Here is a 15653-nt window from a genome sequence, read left to right as displayed (position 1 = left end):
GAGGGAAGCTTGCCTGGCCCTGCCTATGTTGTCCGTGTACCCATCTGTTAGGGAAGCATGGGATAGACTTGCCCATGCTGTACTTGTACCCATTTGTGAGGTAACCATGCACTGGCTTATCCACTCTATGCCGGTAGCTTTTTGTGAGGGAAACTTGTCATTTTTTTGTAAGGCCACTTCCACTTGACCATGCTGAACCATTTGTGAGAGAAGTGTGCTCTTTTGTTTTAATGCTGTATATGTTGGAGATGGAATCATACACTAGCCCTGTCCATGCTGTATGTATACTTGGATGTTAGGGAAGCTTGTAGTGACCCTGCACTTGCTGAACCTGCTTGGGAAAGCGTCCACTGGCCCACCCCTGCAGTTCCTGATGGATTTTAAGGAAAGCGAGCAATAGCCTGGTATATGTTGTACCCGTCTGAGGAAAGCCTGTGCTGACCCTGCATATGCTTACTGTTCCTTTTCTGTTTGTGAGGGAAGTCGGTGCTGGCTGGTCCTATGCATATAGTAACTATATGCTCTATTTCTGAGGAAAGTGTGTGCTTTGGAAACTTTGCAGCACTGCTGCCTAGGCAGTGTGGTTTGTGTGCATGTTGGGAATTTGGACCTGCTGCTTCACATGATGTAACTTTTTGGTGTGTGATAGTATCTTGCAGTGTTACTGACCATGATGCATCTATCCAGTGTATGACGGAAGCTTTAAGTGCTGTTAACTATGTCGCTCCTGTTCTTTGCTTGAAGGGCATTTGCTCGTATACCCATATTGTACCTTTCCTCTTTTTCAGGGAAGTTTAAACTTCTGCTGAATGTGTTGTATTTTCTGTGTGCGTATAAAGTTTGCACTGTTTGTTAGTGAGTTAAGGGAGTAGAGTGGCACACATTCATAAAAAACAATTAATGACTTTACACAGCAAACTAACTAGTACAAGGGAACCTTTTTTGGGACATTTAAAGAACATTAGGCCAGGAGATTTCGTTAAAACTCCAGTGTACTAAACCCCCATTTAGGAAACCTGGTGGGAAACGGAGCTCTCACCACATCTCCAAGATGTGGTGCCACTGCCCCATTTTCATCGTAATAGTAGCCAGTTGGCGGTAATCAGTCTGGTCAAAACATTTTTACCAGGGGGTGTAACATGAAACATGAGATGGTGCTTTAGGTAGTGTACCACCTGCTTGTGAGTAGCTGTGGCTGACTAGCTCCTTTTCCCGCCATCTCTGAGCCACCAAAGGAGTTCACTCCTCTTGCCTTGCAAATGCAGTTGAGCAACGGGTATTCCTCTGCCATTTGCTCATACCCGATACCTGGAAAGAGGATGCGAGGGAGCAACCACCAAACAGAGCTAATGGTGGTGGTAGCAAAGTTACTGACAGCCACTAACATAATCTCACTTCCAGTGACTTGTGCAGCAGTTTCTATCACTCTGTTTAGTGGAGGCTTAAGCAGGTGGATGTAGGGTAGAGGCAAAGATATGGCAAGCAAAGCCAGAGGTAATTCGACCTCCAAATCGGCAGTGCTTGCAGCGTGCCAGTGGGGTTGGTGGAAGGAACGGACAGTCTCCTCCCAACAACCTTTAAATAGACTCCTACTGTATGTATTTAAAGTGGCTCACAATTGACCAGAAAACTGCCTCACGGAGGTATATACATGTGTTTGTGGGGACGCAGCAGATTATGGGGGGGGGGATTTATGAGGGTTATTATTTTCATTTCTACTGATGATATAGATTTTTCGTGATTGAGTATTTTATTGTTAATCCTTCCCAATCTGGTCATAGTTTCTAATACAGCCTATATATTATAAATTGTGTGTGTAAAAGTGAGTGATTTAAATGTACCTTGTTATGAAAAGATCTAAAACATGAAGGAGAAACTGCAGCTTGGGAGCCTGATGGGTAGAACATGCATGTGAAGTAGTAAAGACCCATCTGGGATTAGGGGATTGTACAGTCAGGACACATGGGGTAAATTACCTTTCGCCTAGGATGGCAAAATGTCTTGCATCGGCTCTGAGCATTTTGCAACCATTTTCTAAATCTTTAAATTCAAGTTAGATGACAAAAAAATAATAATGGTAACTGTGGCTTGAGCTAACAGCGACAATGCAACTCAGTGAATGGGTCTGGCTTCAAAAGTTTAACAAGAGCGGTTCTAAACTGGCAATCAGACTACACACATAGCCTTTAAAAAAACAACCTGGGAGATAACGTTCTGGACTGTTTTAACAGTATCGTCCAATAGATGTCGCTGGAAGCCCATGGATTTTAAACACTGTCGTTCACTTAGCACTTGCCAAATGTATTAACAAGGCGTTCATAACCCTTACTATTACCTTCTCTTGGCTTCTTCATATTGTAGACTTAGTCTGACCTTCTCAGCTAAATCTGATCGACTCTTAATTCCAATCTGAAAAGAAAGTGAACAAGAACATCAGCTATTATTTTCTGTGCGGGCTCTTTCTCTAACAATCAAGTCCTGACTACACCTCAGATACAATAAGAAAAGCTTTCATAATAGAAGATTCTTAAACTCTGCTATCCTCAATATGACTCCGTCAAAACCCAAACCTACACGTGTAGGCAATAGAAGATCACGTACACTGTCTGGGAGACACAATGGTTTCACGAGTAGAAAACCTTGAATATTACCACCGTTGAGTGCAGTTTCCCATATTCAATGTCTCTTCACACTCGCATAGACATCAATTTACAATGGTTCAGAGGTGTTGACCACGTGGTGGACATGACAGGTCAACCTTGACAGAGGGAGAAACTAGGCGAGAATACAGTGCACTCTGAAGCGCTGGGGAGTGATGGGCAGTCCAGCACAATAGGAACACAATACATGGAATATTTGTGAAGAACGAAAACTGATAATCATTGCTGAAAGCAGCAAATTATAAACATTACACATTATAAACATTTTCTCTGACTGCACAGCTGCGATCTTCTCTCGGTGCACGTGCGTTTGAGAACAAATTGTGCAATTTTTTATGTATACCTTGATTCGGACAAAGTATGCCAACATTGGGCAGGAATTGCGGGTTCTCCTTATTTCCTTATATCGTCAAATCCCAATAACAGAGAAAAAAGAACTGGAGAGTAAAATACATAGATGGGAAAGTAAAGTACTGATACCGTCCGGTCCTGCTGTGGGGCAAAAAGGCAACAAGATAGCCAGCTCACTGATCTAAACTTTTCAACGTCTATATATTGAGTACCATTAAATTGGATAATAATAACTCGTATTATTACAATGCTAAGAAGCAGGAGGAATGCCACCTGAAGCGCTATATACAAATTGGTTTCATTAATATGATCACTGACTTCTAAACCCTTCTGCTTCCCTTGGCAGCAGCCTCCTTCAGAGTTAGGGCCCTATTTTAGTTACATTGACAGACCCAAAACATGTTTATCCATCATTATGCAAAAAAACAGGTAAATATTTAACTATCATATCGAGTGATCGCTTACTGGAATTCCACGTCAAGGAAGGCCGATTCTACAAAAGTAAGTGTCCCTTCCTATTTAATGAAGCAATAGAACCTGAGGAGCGGGGGCATTACCAGCACGGTAATGCCCACCCTCCGAGGTTTCTATTGCTATTAGTACCCCAGCACCTTGTACTGGGGTACTTATAGCCATTTTTCTCGAGTTGAGTGACGGCATTGCGACCGTTTCTCATTTGGAGAAAATAATGGGGAAAAAATGGCAACCAGGATCGGTGCTCCATGGCAGCCATTATAAAAAAAAAAGGAAAAAATGTAAATAAAGAAAATAATAAAAATGGCCGCCATTGATTGGGATGGAGGGACGACACATAGTTCCGTCTCCCTTTCCATGACGGCCAGATGGAGAAAGTGAAGGAACAGCAAGGGGGGGCGGTATGTGCCCCTCGCAGAGTTAAGTCCTACCACCCTGCGAGGGCTAATCAGATTGATTGTAACAATCTGATTGTCCCTCGCCGGTGTAGGGGAAGCATGCTATCACAAGTATGACACCGACACAATAATTACAATTTGTGAAACCTTTATTGAAGTTTCTGGAGTTGGAAAAACTCATACTTTGCCCTACAACTAAGATGGGGGTAGTCTCGACCATCAAACGATAAACAAAACAGTCCTAGAGGAGTCCGTCAAATCAAAATGGCTTATGCTAAATGCCTGCCCTATCTCTTGTACAAAAAGTTTATAAAGAGTATATAAAGGAAAAATCAGTGTTCAAAAGAATAAATGTAGCTCAACCAGCTCTCCTCCCAACGTTAGACCACATGGAGTAAGGCAGACCCTGTAGGCAGTATGACACACTCTGGCTCGGGTTTCCAGCACAATAAACAGTTCCAAAACATGGATCGAGGCCCACCTGGCCTTCCATGTTAAAGTCCCTCTCTTAAGACCTCCAAATAATGTTTCAACAAAATGTTCACATAGACCCCCCTCTGACGGGCTTAGACCTCTTCAAAACACAGTTCACGTGGGTCCCCCTCTGTTGCCCTCAGACCTCTTCAGAACAAAGTTCAACAAAAACTTGCAAGGGGGCTCCCTTCTCCAAGCTCATTATACTTCGGATCTCCCTTAGCCAGTCTCAGACCGCTTTCGGATGTCGAAGACATTCGAATGTCCGAGGCTTTGTTTACAGATCTTCGCAGGACCACTTCAACTAAAGGTTCAAGGTTCAACTTTCACTCTCACCTTCTCTAGGAATTAATTTTGCTTACTTCACTTTTGCAGTTCATTCACTTTATCGTTACAAACAATGCACCTTTCACAGAGACTTTCAAGTGGGCTACTTCCTTTCGCCGGGCCATTCAGTTACTCAGTATTGCTGATTTCACAGATATCCTTACTTCCAAGTTCATTCACAGGTCTGCCTTTCTTCGCATCTCATCCATACACGTGCAGCCTTCACTTGCGACTTCAAACTTTCTTTAACACACACCAGTCTCTCAGGTCGCTTGCCAACTCACCGGCTGTGTGCGTTTCTTTCTTGGTTTTATGATTTATAGTTCATGAGACAAGGTTAGTACCACAGGCTTGGCCTCGCCTCCCCAACTCTGCCGTTCACCCAGAAGGGGCACTGGTGTCCTTGAAACACAATGCAGCCCTCTGATGTGGGTTCTGGCCTTCTCCACGTGTCTTTTGCTGCCTGTCGGAGGCAACGACCTCCAGTAAGGGAACTCGTGGTTTTTGACCCGCTGCTCTCGTCCCTTGGTCCGGCCCTCTGCTCTGGTAGGTTTGCCTTCATCCCAGAAGTTCTGCTCATACTCGTGTTCTGCCTTGCTCAGAGTGTGTGTCTAGGTTCTGCCTTTTATCTGTATGAGGAGAACTAATTGGTATTGGGTATATGCACCTAAAGACAAGTGCCTGATTTTGCCTGACCCGATTAATGGCACATGTCCAGTATGATGTATGAGAGTTAGTCTTGTTACTCTCAGTCAACCTCTTCCTCGGCCGAGTTTTTGTTTAAAAAAGGGGGGGGGTGTTGGGACATCTGAGAATCCTAAAAAATAGATGGGTTAGATGAACAAAAAAGGGGGGAATATTGCGTCTCACAATCCGCTGCCTCACCCGCACTACCCGAAGACCCCTTACCCAGGTGATCCTCCCACACTGGCCCTCCCCCAGGGTCTAGATCCAAAGATGGTGGCCATGCCTTGGCCACCTGAGAGAAAGAGAGATCCCTGGGAACTAGCGGGTGAGACACTTTCTGGTTTCTCACACCGGGTACTAATGGAACTTCACTCAGCAGCACAAACTAAACATTATGTTTACCTTGAAAAAGTGTTTGTGTGGTGATGAACCACCCTAACAAAAGCTCCACATTTTAACTGGTCAGGCTAAACTGCACCAGCGAAGATCTACTGCCCGAGCCAGGTGTAGCACAAGGCAATGCCTGGAAAACCATAGCAAACATCCTGGAAAAATCATGGTGGAATATGGAAGAATTGGCAATGATCATGGTGAAAGGTGGCAAAAAAGTGGAATTTACTCCACATGGGGACATCTACTATTAGTCGATATGGCACATCCGTACACGCTACACTGGAAACAGCATTTCTTATGCAGTGTAAAACAGCTTTGGAAACCTATTGCTCGCACAGCACTGTCCATGTGCAGGCCCACACTCCTCAGCGCACTCTCAGTACATGCATTGACAAATGAGAGAACGGGTGTGGTGAGCGAGTCAGCTGCAGGGGGGGGCACTGTAAGGCTTTTGTGAAAATCAGCATGAGTAACTTCTACACACTGGTCCCTCCATCTGTTCCCTTGCTCCAGTCTCCTAGGATATAAAGCACCCAAAAGTAATTTCGTGTTTGATGGAAGCAAATGTACTTTACTTTGCCAAAAATGTTCTTGAGCAAAGCCTGGCCAAAATTTCCAAGGAGCCCTGTTTGCAAAAATAGGTGATGTATACTAGGACGCCAATCTTATGTAAAGCATTTCATGTAGGGCCATCAGGAAATGTTATGATCTTAACAAAATAGAGTGGTGGCACTAGAGAGCCCAAACCAATTTGGCAGAGTCCCTGTGAGCTCCACAAAACCAGACCTTTTCCTGCCCATTGGTGAAGCAATTTGCATACCAGGCGCGAGAGCGCCGGCGCGTGAGGGACCAGCCGGTCTGTGCCGGTCCGTGACGTACGGTAGTACAGCCTGGTACTCTGCCCGTCTGAATATATTGGTGAGTTTATTACTTTCTAATTACATTAGTTCTTCCTGGTGTACTTATAGCAGCATTGTGATTGAACTGGATTCTGGTCTATATATTGTTACAATTAGGAAAACATACCCTAGATATATTGTGTTGTCCTTTAAGGACCTACATCAAGGTAATATTTCTCTTTGTGCACTGAATAAGATCAGGTCTGGACAAATATTGCCTGCTCCTATTAGGACAAACCTTTGCCCTATCATCGTGCCTATGCTAAAGATGGTACTGATCAATGCTTGATCAGCCATCAGAAATGCGATAGACATCTATGATTATATCCAGTTTAATGATTCAGACCTTTTTCTCATAACTGAATCATGGTTCACAGACTCCTGTGTGCCATCTTTTTCTTCTCTAGTGCCTGAAAATTACAAGATAAAATTTCTTAATAGAGAACAACATGAATGAGGGCGATCCGGGAGTATCCTAGATACCTTGCGATTGGTTTGTTATACACAATGGATTTTCCACACTGTTTCTTGTTTTGTGAGTTTATTACGTGGGCTCTTGGTCCCAATAGTGGTCAGCCGACACATGTTTTGACCCGTAGATCCTTCTCAAGGCTGATACAAGTTTAAAATAGGCACACATGTTGTAAAGACTGGAGGGGGGGTGTCTGTACTCCTGCTCTCTATATGGCAGAGTAGAGGCACAGAGGACCCCAGCCAAGTTTCTCGATTGTCGGTAGCAATGGACGAGCAATCAGGCCTAGCTTCTCAGGAGGTGATGCAGGCTGGATCTTAAGTACAGTGTAGTCCCCAAGCACCCACAAAGAAATTTCCGCATACTGAATTAGTTAAAACAAAGTCTTTATATAATTAAGGTTCAAGGTTTTATACACAATCACAATAACTCACTTTGTGTTCAGTTAATCTACAATGGCAAATATATACAGTTCTAAGTGGTACCACAATTATCATTAGATTTCATTAAAGTGCATCAACTGTACTCTGGTCAAATGTCACACAAATCAATTAATAAAGGTAACCAACAATAGACATAGGAGGAAAGCAGTTGGTTAGAACAATTGGCAGATTACTGGCCCCTACTGCTAGACACAGTTCTGTGTGGAGATCCCCCCACCCGGGCAACCTGTAAATAAAGATATCTCTTACAAGCCCAGTCCATATATTGTTCAAGGAGTGTTATTTCTTTCTACAATGTTTCTACCACCCCAATGTACCTGGAATAGCAGAGTTTGACGATGGGTCATCGACGGATCCTTCTTGAGCGGCTCCCTTTAAAGCTGGAGCCACGGATCGTCAAGATCCCTCGAAGAAAAAGGTGAACACCAGCGGTGAGGTAGCAGCTCTGGTCCTGGCGGTGCTCAGTGACAACGAGTCGAAGACGTCCTGCAAAGAAGAGGCGCGCGGGGCACCTCGATGTCGTTAGTTCAGGACCACAAAGAGTTTGTGAAGAACTGTGGCCCAGCAAGGGCATCGAGTCATCTGGCATCTCTACGATCTTTGGGTGGCGGGAAACACAACGGCGGATACTCCTCGGCGCGTCAACGGCCTGGCCTTCTCCGGTGGGATCAGGCGGTCGGCAGACGAGCATGTCCGTGAATCAAAATGTCTTGGGCAAAAGGAGCGTTGCGGCTCCAGTCATTGACGGCACAGCGTCAAGCAGTCCCCACTTCTGGGCAACTAACTTCGAGGGGCTTCCAGCGGTTATAGCAAACCTGTGAACCCTGGTCAACGATGGTGGACGGAATGTCCGGTGCTTATCTTCGTTCTCCTCGGCGGTCCCCATCTCCGGTCGGCAGCCTGTCGAGCGTCTAACTTCCAGGGAGCTTCGACGAAGGTTAGCAGTGCTCGATGGTCCCTCGGAGCACCAGAAGACAGCGCCTAACCAGGTCCTCTCTGGGTCAGTCCTTTGAGATCGAAGTAGAGCAACAGCACTACTTCTCTTCCAGCAGGGCTTCAAGGTTAAGCTTCAGTTTCAATGTTAGTTTCAACTCCAGCTTCTGAACGATTTCTAGCAGTGAGAGGCCCCTAGATATACTAGTTGATCTCCCATTCATTGTGCTGGGTCACACTCAGGTAACCAATCACTCAGAAGGGCATTCAGCAGTCAGTCAAGCAATCATGCGCACAGTGCATTCAGGCCATTCTTCTCCATCCAGACACTCACAACACAGAATGTGGATTCGGACAAGTACCACGCCATTCAACACTACACACTGCATTCATACCGGTTTCGGGCAGGGCTGTCTCAGTCATTGTGTCAAACACCAGATACCAGACATCCACAACAAGAAGTGTATATTCGTCACAAACTCCATTCACCCAGGTCCCACCCACAGGTGTACCCACAACATACGGTCATTGGGAAGGCTCCAGCCAGTCTGGTCAGCAGTTCACCACACTACCATATATGGAACTTCCACCCAACAGCCAGTCAGGTGGAAGGGACAGAGTCAGGGCTTCCCGGGACTTTGGGAAAACCAAGGTAACAGGCGATGAAAGGCAAGAGGCCACTGGGGCCATCTTGTCTCCATCAGGAATCTACCGATTCAATGACAGGGCCTGGGCATCCCAAAATGGAGGATGCTCAGGGCACCTGTCAATTCAGCACAGAGCTGCCACCAGTCCGCACCCTGCTCTGTGGGCCACAAACAGGTGCCCAAAAACATACACTAGGGGCACAGGGTTGTACCCCCACCCATGGGTGCCATAAGGGTATCCCCTGAGTCTGTACACCAAACCAAAAGAGAGAGCTGCACCGCCAGGAGACCCACACGAACTCCGGCGCAGAAAACACGACAGAATACACGATAAAAAGCAGTAAAGTACAAGGATAAGGAGTCCCCGTCCCTCTGATGCATTTCCAGCATCACAGTCGCCTCCCCCAGACTGAGGTTAGGGTGCCTAATCTCCCACGAGATAGACACCCTCATCCAGACGGTCAACATACCTTCTGGAAAGGCCATCTGCATTATCGTGACTCTTCCCTGGTCTATGCTCTATAGTGAAGTCTAGCCCTTGCAGGCTAATGGACCACCTGAGCAGTTTCGGGTTTTCACCCTTCATCTGCATAAGCCACTTGAGGGGCTTATCATCTGTTTGGACCTTGAAGGTAGACCCCGTAAGGTAGGGCCTAAAATGCCTAAGGCTCCAAACTATGCTGAAACATTCCTTTTCAATAGTAGCCCACCTACGTTTTCTACCCTTGAGTTGTCTACTGATGAATATGATCAGATGTTCCCTCCCTTTGTCATCTAACTGGGACAAGACAGCTCCAATTCCGGTGTCGCAGGCATCTGTCTGGATGATAAAGGGTTTGCTGTATTCAGGCGCGCACAACACAGGTGCCCTACACAGACTTTCTTTCAAGCCATCAAAAGTCCTCTGGCAGTCTTCAGTCCAATTAACCTTCCTATGATGTTTGGGTGAAGTCAAAGCTGTCAGTGGTGCAGTTATGGTTCGATAGTCGACCATGAAATTGCGATAATACCCAGTGAGGCCCAAAAAGGCTCTCACTTGGGTATGAGTAGTGGGAGTCTCCCAGTCATGTACATCCTGTAATATTCTGGGGAGAGGTTGGATTTGACCCCCTCCTACTTCATGACCAAGATACGTGACTTTCCCCTGAGCCATATGGCACTTGGTTAGCCCTTTTCAAGGCCTGCAACACCTTATCCAGATGTGTCAAATGCTCTTCCCAGGCGGAACTGTAGACGGCAATGTCTTCCAAATAGGCCACACAAAAGGCCTCAGCCCACTGAGCGCATGATTGGCCAATCTCTGGAAGGTGGCAGGGGCCTTCTTCAACCCAAAAGGCATGACCCTAAACTGGTAGAGTCCCTTAGGTGTTGAGAACGCTGTCTTTTCCTTGGCATGGTCCATCAGAGCTATTTGCCAATAGCCTGAGGTAAGGTCAAAGGTGCTCACAAATTTGGCAGAACCTATGGTGTCCACGAGTTCATCAGCCCATGGCAATGGGTGCACGTCAGTTTTGGTGACGGCATTGACTCCGTGGTAGTCCACACAGAGCCTCCAATCCTTGGTACCTACCTGGGAACTTGCCTTGGGGACAAGGACCACAGGACTGAACTGGGGACTGGTTGCGGGTTCAATAACACCAAGATCCAACATCTTGGCAACTTCAGCTTGGATGTGGTTCTTGACTGGATCTGACATACAGTAGCACTTGCTTTTGACAGGCACACTGTCACCAGTGTCAATTTCGTGCCTACACCACTGTGAAAGGCTTGGTGTCAGTGAAAACAGAGAGCATACTGCCGGAGCAAAGCCCTGCAGGCCCTCTGCTGCTCTGTCATCAGATCGGGAGAGAGATGTACTCCCTCCACTGAGCCATCCTGAGAGTTGCTATGCAGCAAATCAGGAAGAGGCTCAATCTCATCCTCTTCTTGCTCTGAAGCTAGCAAGAGACATGAGACCTACGCTCGCCTATGGAAAGGTTTGAGACTGTTGACGTGGGATACTTGAGGGGCTACCCCAGAGACTCCCATGTCAACCAGATAATTGACTTTTCCCATCTTGGAGATTATCCTGAAGGGTCCAGTCCATTTATCTGCCAAAGCCCGAGGTTTGGTAGGCTCCAACACAAGGATCTCCTGTCCTGGAGTCCAATCCACTTGCAAGGCTTTAAGGTCATGCCAGTATTTATTCAGTTCCTGGCTGGCCTTGAGATTCGCTGTCGCCTGACCCATCATTTGTGTCATCCTCTGTCTGAGGCCTAACACACAGTCCCGCACTGGCTTGGCGGGACCTGGAGGGGTAGTTTCCAAACCTTCTCTGATCAAGGCAAGGGGCCCCCTCTCGGGATGTCCAAAGAGTAACTCAAAGGGGCTGAAACCAACACCCTCTTGAGGTACCTCCCTGTAAGCGAACAACAGGCATGGCAGGAGGAGATCTCATTCCCCCCTTAGGGGCTATTCCAAAGTGCCTAGCATTGTAGCATTGCCTTGAGAGTTTTATTAAATCTCTCAGCCAGACCATTGGTCTGGGGATGTTAAGAGGTGGAGGACTTGTAGGTTACCCCATACTCTTTCCACATGGTTTTCATATAACTAGACATGAAGTTGGATCCTCTGTCAGAGACAACCTCCTTAGGGAATCCAACACAGGTGAAAATACCCAGGAGAGCCCTGGCAACTACTTTGATAGTAACAGTCCAAAGGGGTATAGCCTCAGGGTACCTGGTGGCATGATCAACCAAGACCAGGATGAACCGATGTCCACCTGAAGTGGGAAGGTCAAGGGGGCCGACAATGTCGATGCCCACCCTCTCAAACGGTGTGACAACCACTGGCAATTGCTGCAGTGGGGCAATGGCACTGCCTCCAGTTTTGCCAGACAACTGACAAGTTGGGCAGGTCCTGCAGTGGGACTCCACTTCTACTGCCATCCGAGGCCAGTAGAAATGGGCAGAGAGCCTCTGCGTAGTCTTCTTGGTACCAAAATGACCAGCTAAGGGCACCTCATGCGCCAACTGCAGCAGGAAGGGCCTGTAAACCTGGGGAACCACCAACCTCTTGAGGGCACCAGGTTCAGTCTTAGTGGGCTCATTAAAAAGGAGCTCACCCTCCCAATAGATTCAGAATGTCCTAGTCACTTCTCCTTGTGCCTGGGACAGGGCCTGTTTCCTCAGACCCTCGAGAGAGTGGCACTCTCTCTGTCCCCTACAGAAGTCCGCTCGGGAGGGTCTCCCTTCAGCCAACAGGCATTGAAGGTCGGGGTGGTCCTCTGGGTTGAGAACCTCTCCCGCAGGAGGGTCTTCTGCCTCTTCTCCCTCAGGAGTTGAGTTTGGGTTTTCCACTGGACCCAGCCCGCCAGAGCATGGATCCCAATGGGTGCTGTAGGAACAGCAGGAGGAAAGGAGCCCCCTTCACAGAGATGGCCTTCTTGTTCTTCCGTCTTCTTGCCTTAGGCTTCGCCATTGGCTCGGGTACCTGACTCACAGCCAGACCCTGTGTCACCTGTGACCTAGTGACTGCAGCAGCAGTCATGGGGAGACCATCCAAGAACAACCCCAACTCTACTAGATCATTTCCTAACAGAATGTTAGCAGGGACATTGTCCTGAACGAGGACAGGAAGCTTTGCTGTCCTGTCTCCAATCATGATTGTGACCAAGGCTACAGGCGATAATTTGGGAGGCCCACCAGCTAACCTGGTGGTTCTCAGAGGAGCACCTACATAGTCCTTTGGCTTCAGCAGGGTCTTGTCCACCACTGTCATGCTTGCCCCACTGTCTCTCAAGCCAGTAGAAGGCTGGCCATTCAAGAGGACACTTCTCAAAAACCTACAGGTGTTCTGTGGAATTGTCGCCAGTACTTCTGCGTACTGGTCCCAGGACCCAAGGCACACTAGGGAAATCTCTACAGGAGCACCGAATGTGATCCCTGTAGAGGAGGGGAGGACAGTGGACTCCACCTCACACATGGGGTAAGGGTAGCTCAGGCTGACAGCCTGGACTCCAAGTGCCTTACCTTTACACTTGGAGTCACCCTTCTTGTGATCCAGAGCCACACATTCCCAACAAGTGCCAGGAATACGGGGTACGGTACTGGAACCACTGGGAGCCTGCTTTGCAGCAGGTGGACCACTACTCTTATTCCCACCCCCAGATGACTTATCGCCACTAGATTTTTGGTCTCAGGAGAGGAAGGTTTTGGTTTACCCGACTGACTGCTTTTGTGCCTCCTCAGCTTTCCGAGAGGTCCCCTTTTCTTTGTCCTTGTCCTTCCCACTGGAGTCCTTAGGGGACACCTGGTGGGAAACCCACTTGTCAGCCAGCCTGGCCAGCTTAAAGGAATCCAAAATATTCTGGTGAGCAACATACTGCGCAGCTCTGGTGAACATGCTTCAGAAAAATGCTAAAAAAACAAGAGGTGGGACAATTCAAGAAAAGTTTTCACCTTGTATCCATCAATCCACCCCCATCATGTTCATGTGTGCAGCACTCACCCAGTCAACCCAAGACACATTCTCTCTTTTCTTAAAATCCCTGAACCTTTTGAGGTATTGGGTAGGTGTTTTGCCAAACTTGGCGATCAAAGCACACTTCATGCACTCATACTGACCCCTTTCTTCCACACTCGGTTTCAGAATACAGTCATATCCAGTCTGAGGCACTCTGCTTAACAAACACTTAGCCCAATCTCTCTTATCAACATCATGAATTGCACAAGCCATCTCAAACGCTTCAATCCACTGGAGGATATCAGAACCCTCCACATACACACCCACCAAATCTTTCTAAATTTGGTGGCTGGGGACATGACACTCTCAACGGGTTTAGCTGAAGTCTCCACTCTAGCTTTCTCTAGCTGGATTCTCTGACATTCAGTGTCCTTGTTCTTGAGTTCAAGGTCCTTATCTTTGCGTTCAAGATCCCTATTCTTGAGCTCCACTTGTTGTGCCAACTCCTCTTTCTTAAGCTCAGCTTCTATGTCCAACTTGCGGTATTTAAAGGCCAATTTCCTCCTTAATAACTCAAGTTCCACGGAATTTCCGTGGGTCAGAACAGAGGAAGCAGGAATGGTGGCATTCCCAGAAACAGATTCAGGAACAAGCCAAGGGGCAGATTCCTCATTGGTTGCATCCCCCCCTCAAGAGTTTCACCATCAGTCTGGTAGTCCACCAGGGCAGCTATCAGCTCAGCCCTAGACTTATCCACAAAGTCTAACTTAGTGGCTTCACAAGCACTCTGGAGAGCATCTATGCTCATCCTAGTCAATTTACCATTCACAATAGATTCCATTACTTGTAATGCAGTTATCTTGTACACAACTAAACATTAATTTAACAAAGTGCAGATATTTTTAAGTGGCACGGTTATACACTGATTCTCAAACCCATAAGCATCCCACCGCTGACACCAGTGTAAAGACTGGAGGGGGGTGTCTGTACTCCTGCTCTCTATATGGCAGAGGAGAGGCACACAGGACCCCAGCCAAGATTCTCTGTTGTTGGTAGCAATGGACGAGCAATCAGGCCTAGCTTCTCAGGAGGTGATGTGGGCTGGTTCTTAAGTACAGTGTAGTCCTCAAGCACCCACAAAGGAATGTCCGCACGTTGTATTAGTTAAAACACAGTCATTACATAATTAAGATTCAAGGTTATATACACAATAACAATAACTCAATTTGTGCTCAGTTAATCTACAATGGCAAATATATACAGTTCTAAGTGGCACCACAGTTATCATTAGATTTCATTAAAGTGCATCAACTGTTCTCTGGTCAAATGTCACACAGATCAATTAATAAAGGTAACTAACAATAGACATAGGAGGAAAGCAGTTGGTTAGGACAATTGGCAGAATACTGGCCTCTACGGCTAGACACAGTTCTGTGTGGGGATCCCCCCCACCTGGGCAACCTGTAAATAAAGATATCTTGTGCAAGCGCAGTCCACATATTGTTCAATGAGTCTTATTTCCTTCTACAATGTTTCTACCACCCGAATGTACCTGGAATAGCAGAGTTCGACGACAGGTCGTGGATGGATCCTTCTTGAGCGGCTCCCTTTAAAGCAGGAGCCACGGATCGTTGAGATCCCTCAAAGAAAAGGGTGAACAAGGGTGGTGGGTAGCAGCTCTGGTCCTGGAGGTGCTCCGCAACGGCGAGCCAAAGACGTCCTACAAGGAAAAGGCATGCGGGGCACCTCAATGTTGTTTGTTCATGACCGCAAAGAGTTTGTGGAGAACTGTGGCCCAGCAAGGGCGTCGAGTCGTCTGGCGTCTCTATGTTCTTTGGGTGGCAGCAAACCCACCCGCGGATGCGCCTCGGCGCATCAACGGCCTGGCCTTCTCCGGCGGGAAAAGACGGTCGGCGGTGCGGATGAGCGCGTCCGTGAATCAAAATGTCTTAGGCAAAAGGAGCGTTGCGGCTCCAGTCGTCGACGGCACAGCGTCAAGCAGTCCCCGCTTCTGGGCAACTAACTTCAATGGAACTCCAGCGGTTATAGCAG

General features: G+C 47.2%; 1 protein-coding gene across 1 annotated transcript in view; it reads right to left on the bottom strand.

Annotated features, from left to right (window-relative positions):
* WWC2 (WW and C2 domain containing 2) overlaps positions 1-15653 on the bottom strand; it is a 2565136-nt gene that overhangs the window by 1228402 nt on the left and 1321081 nt on the right. Inside the window, exon 8 of the mRNA XM_069631472.1 lies at positions 2336-2409. Within this exon, the coding sequence (XP_069487573.1) occupies positions 2336-2409 (74 nt within the window). The remainder of the gene's footprint in view (positions 1-2335; positions 2410-15653) is intronic.

Source organism: Ambystoma mexicanum, chromosome 6q, assembly GCF_040938575.1.
Source record: "Ambystoma mexicanum isolate Mex_15411 chromosome 6q, UKY_AmexF1_1, whole genome shotgun sequence".
Lineage (NCBI taxonomy): Eukaryota > Metazoa > Chordata > Amphibia > Caudata > Ambystomatidae > Ambystoma > Ambystoma mexicanum.
The sequence above is the reverse complement of the archived record's forward strand: the minus strand, read 5'-3'. Positions and strand labels throughout refer to the sequence as shown.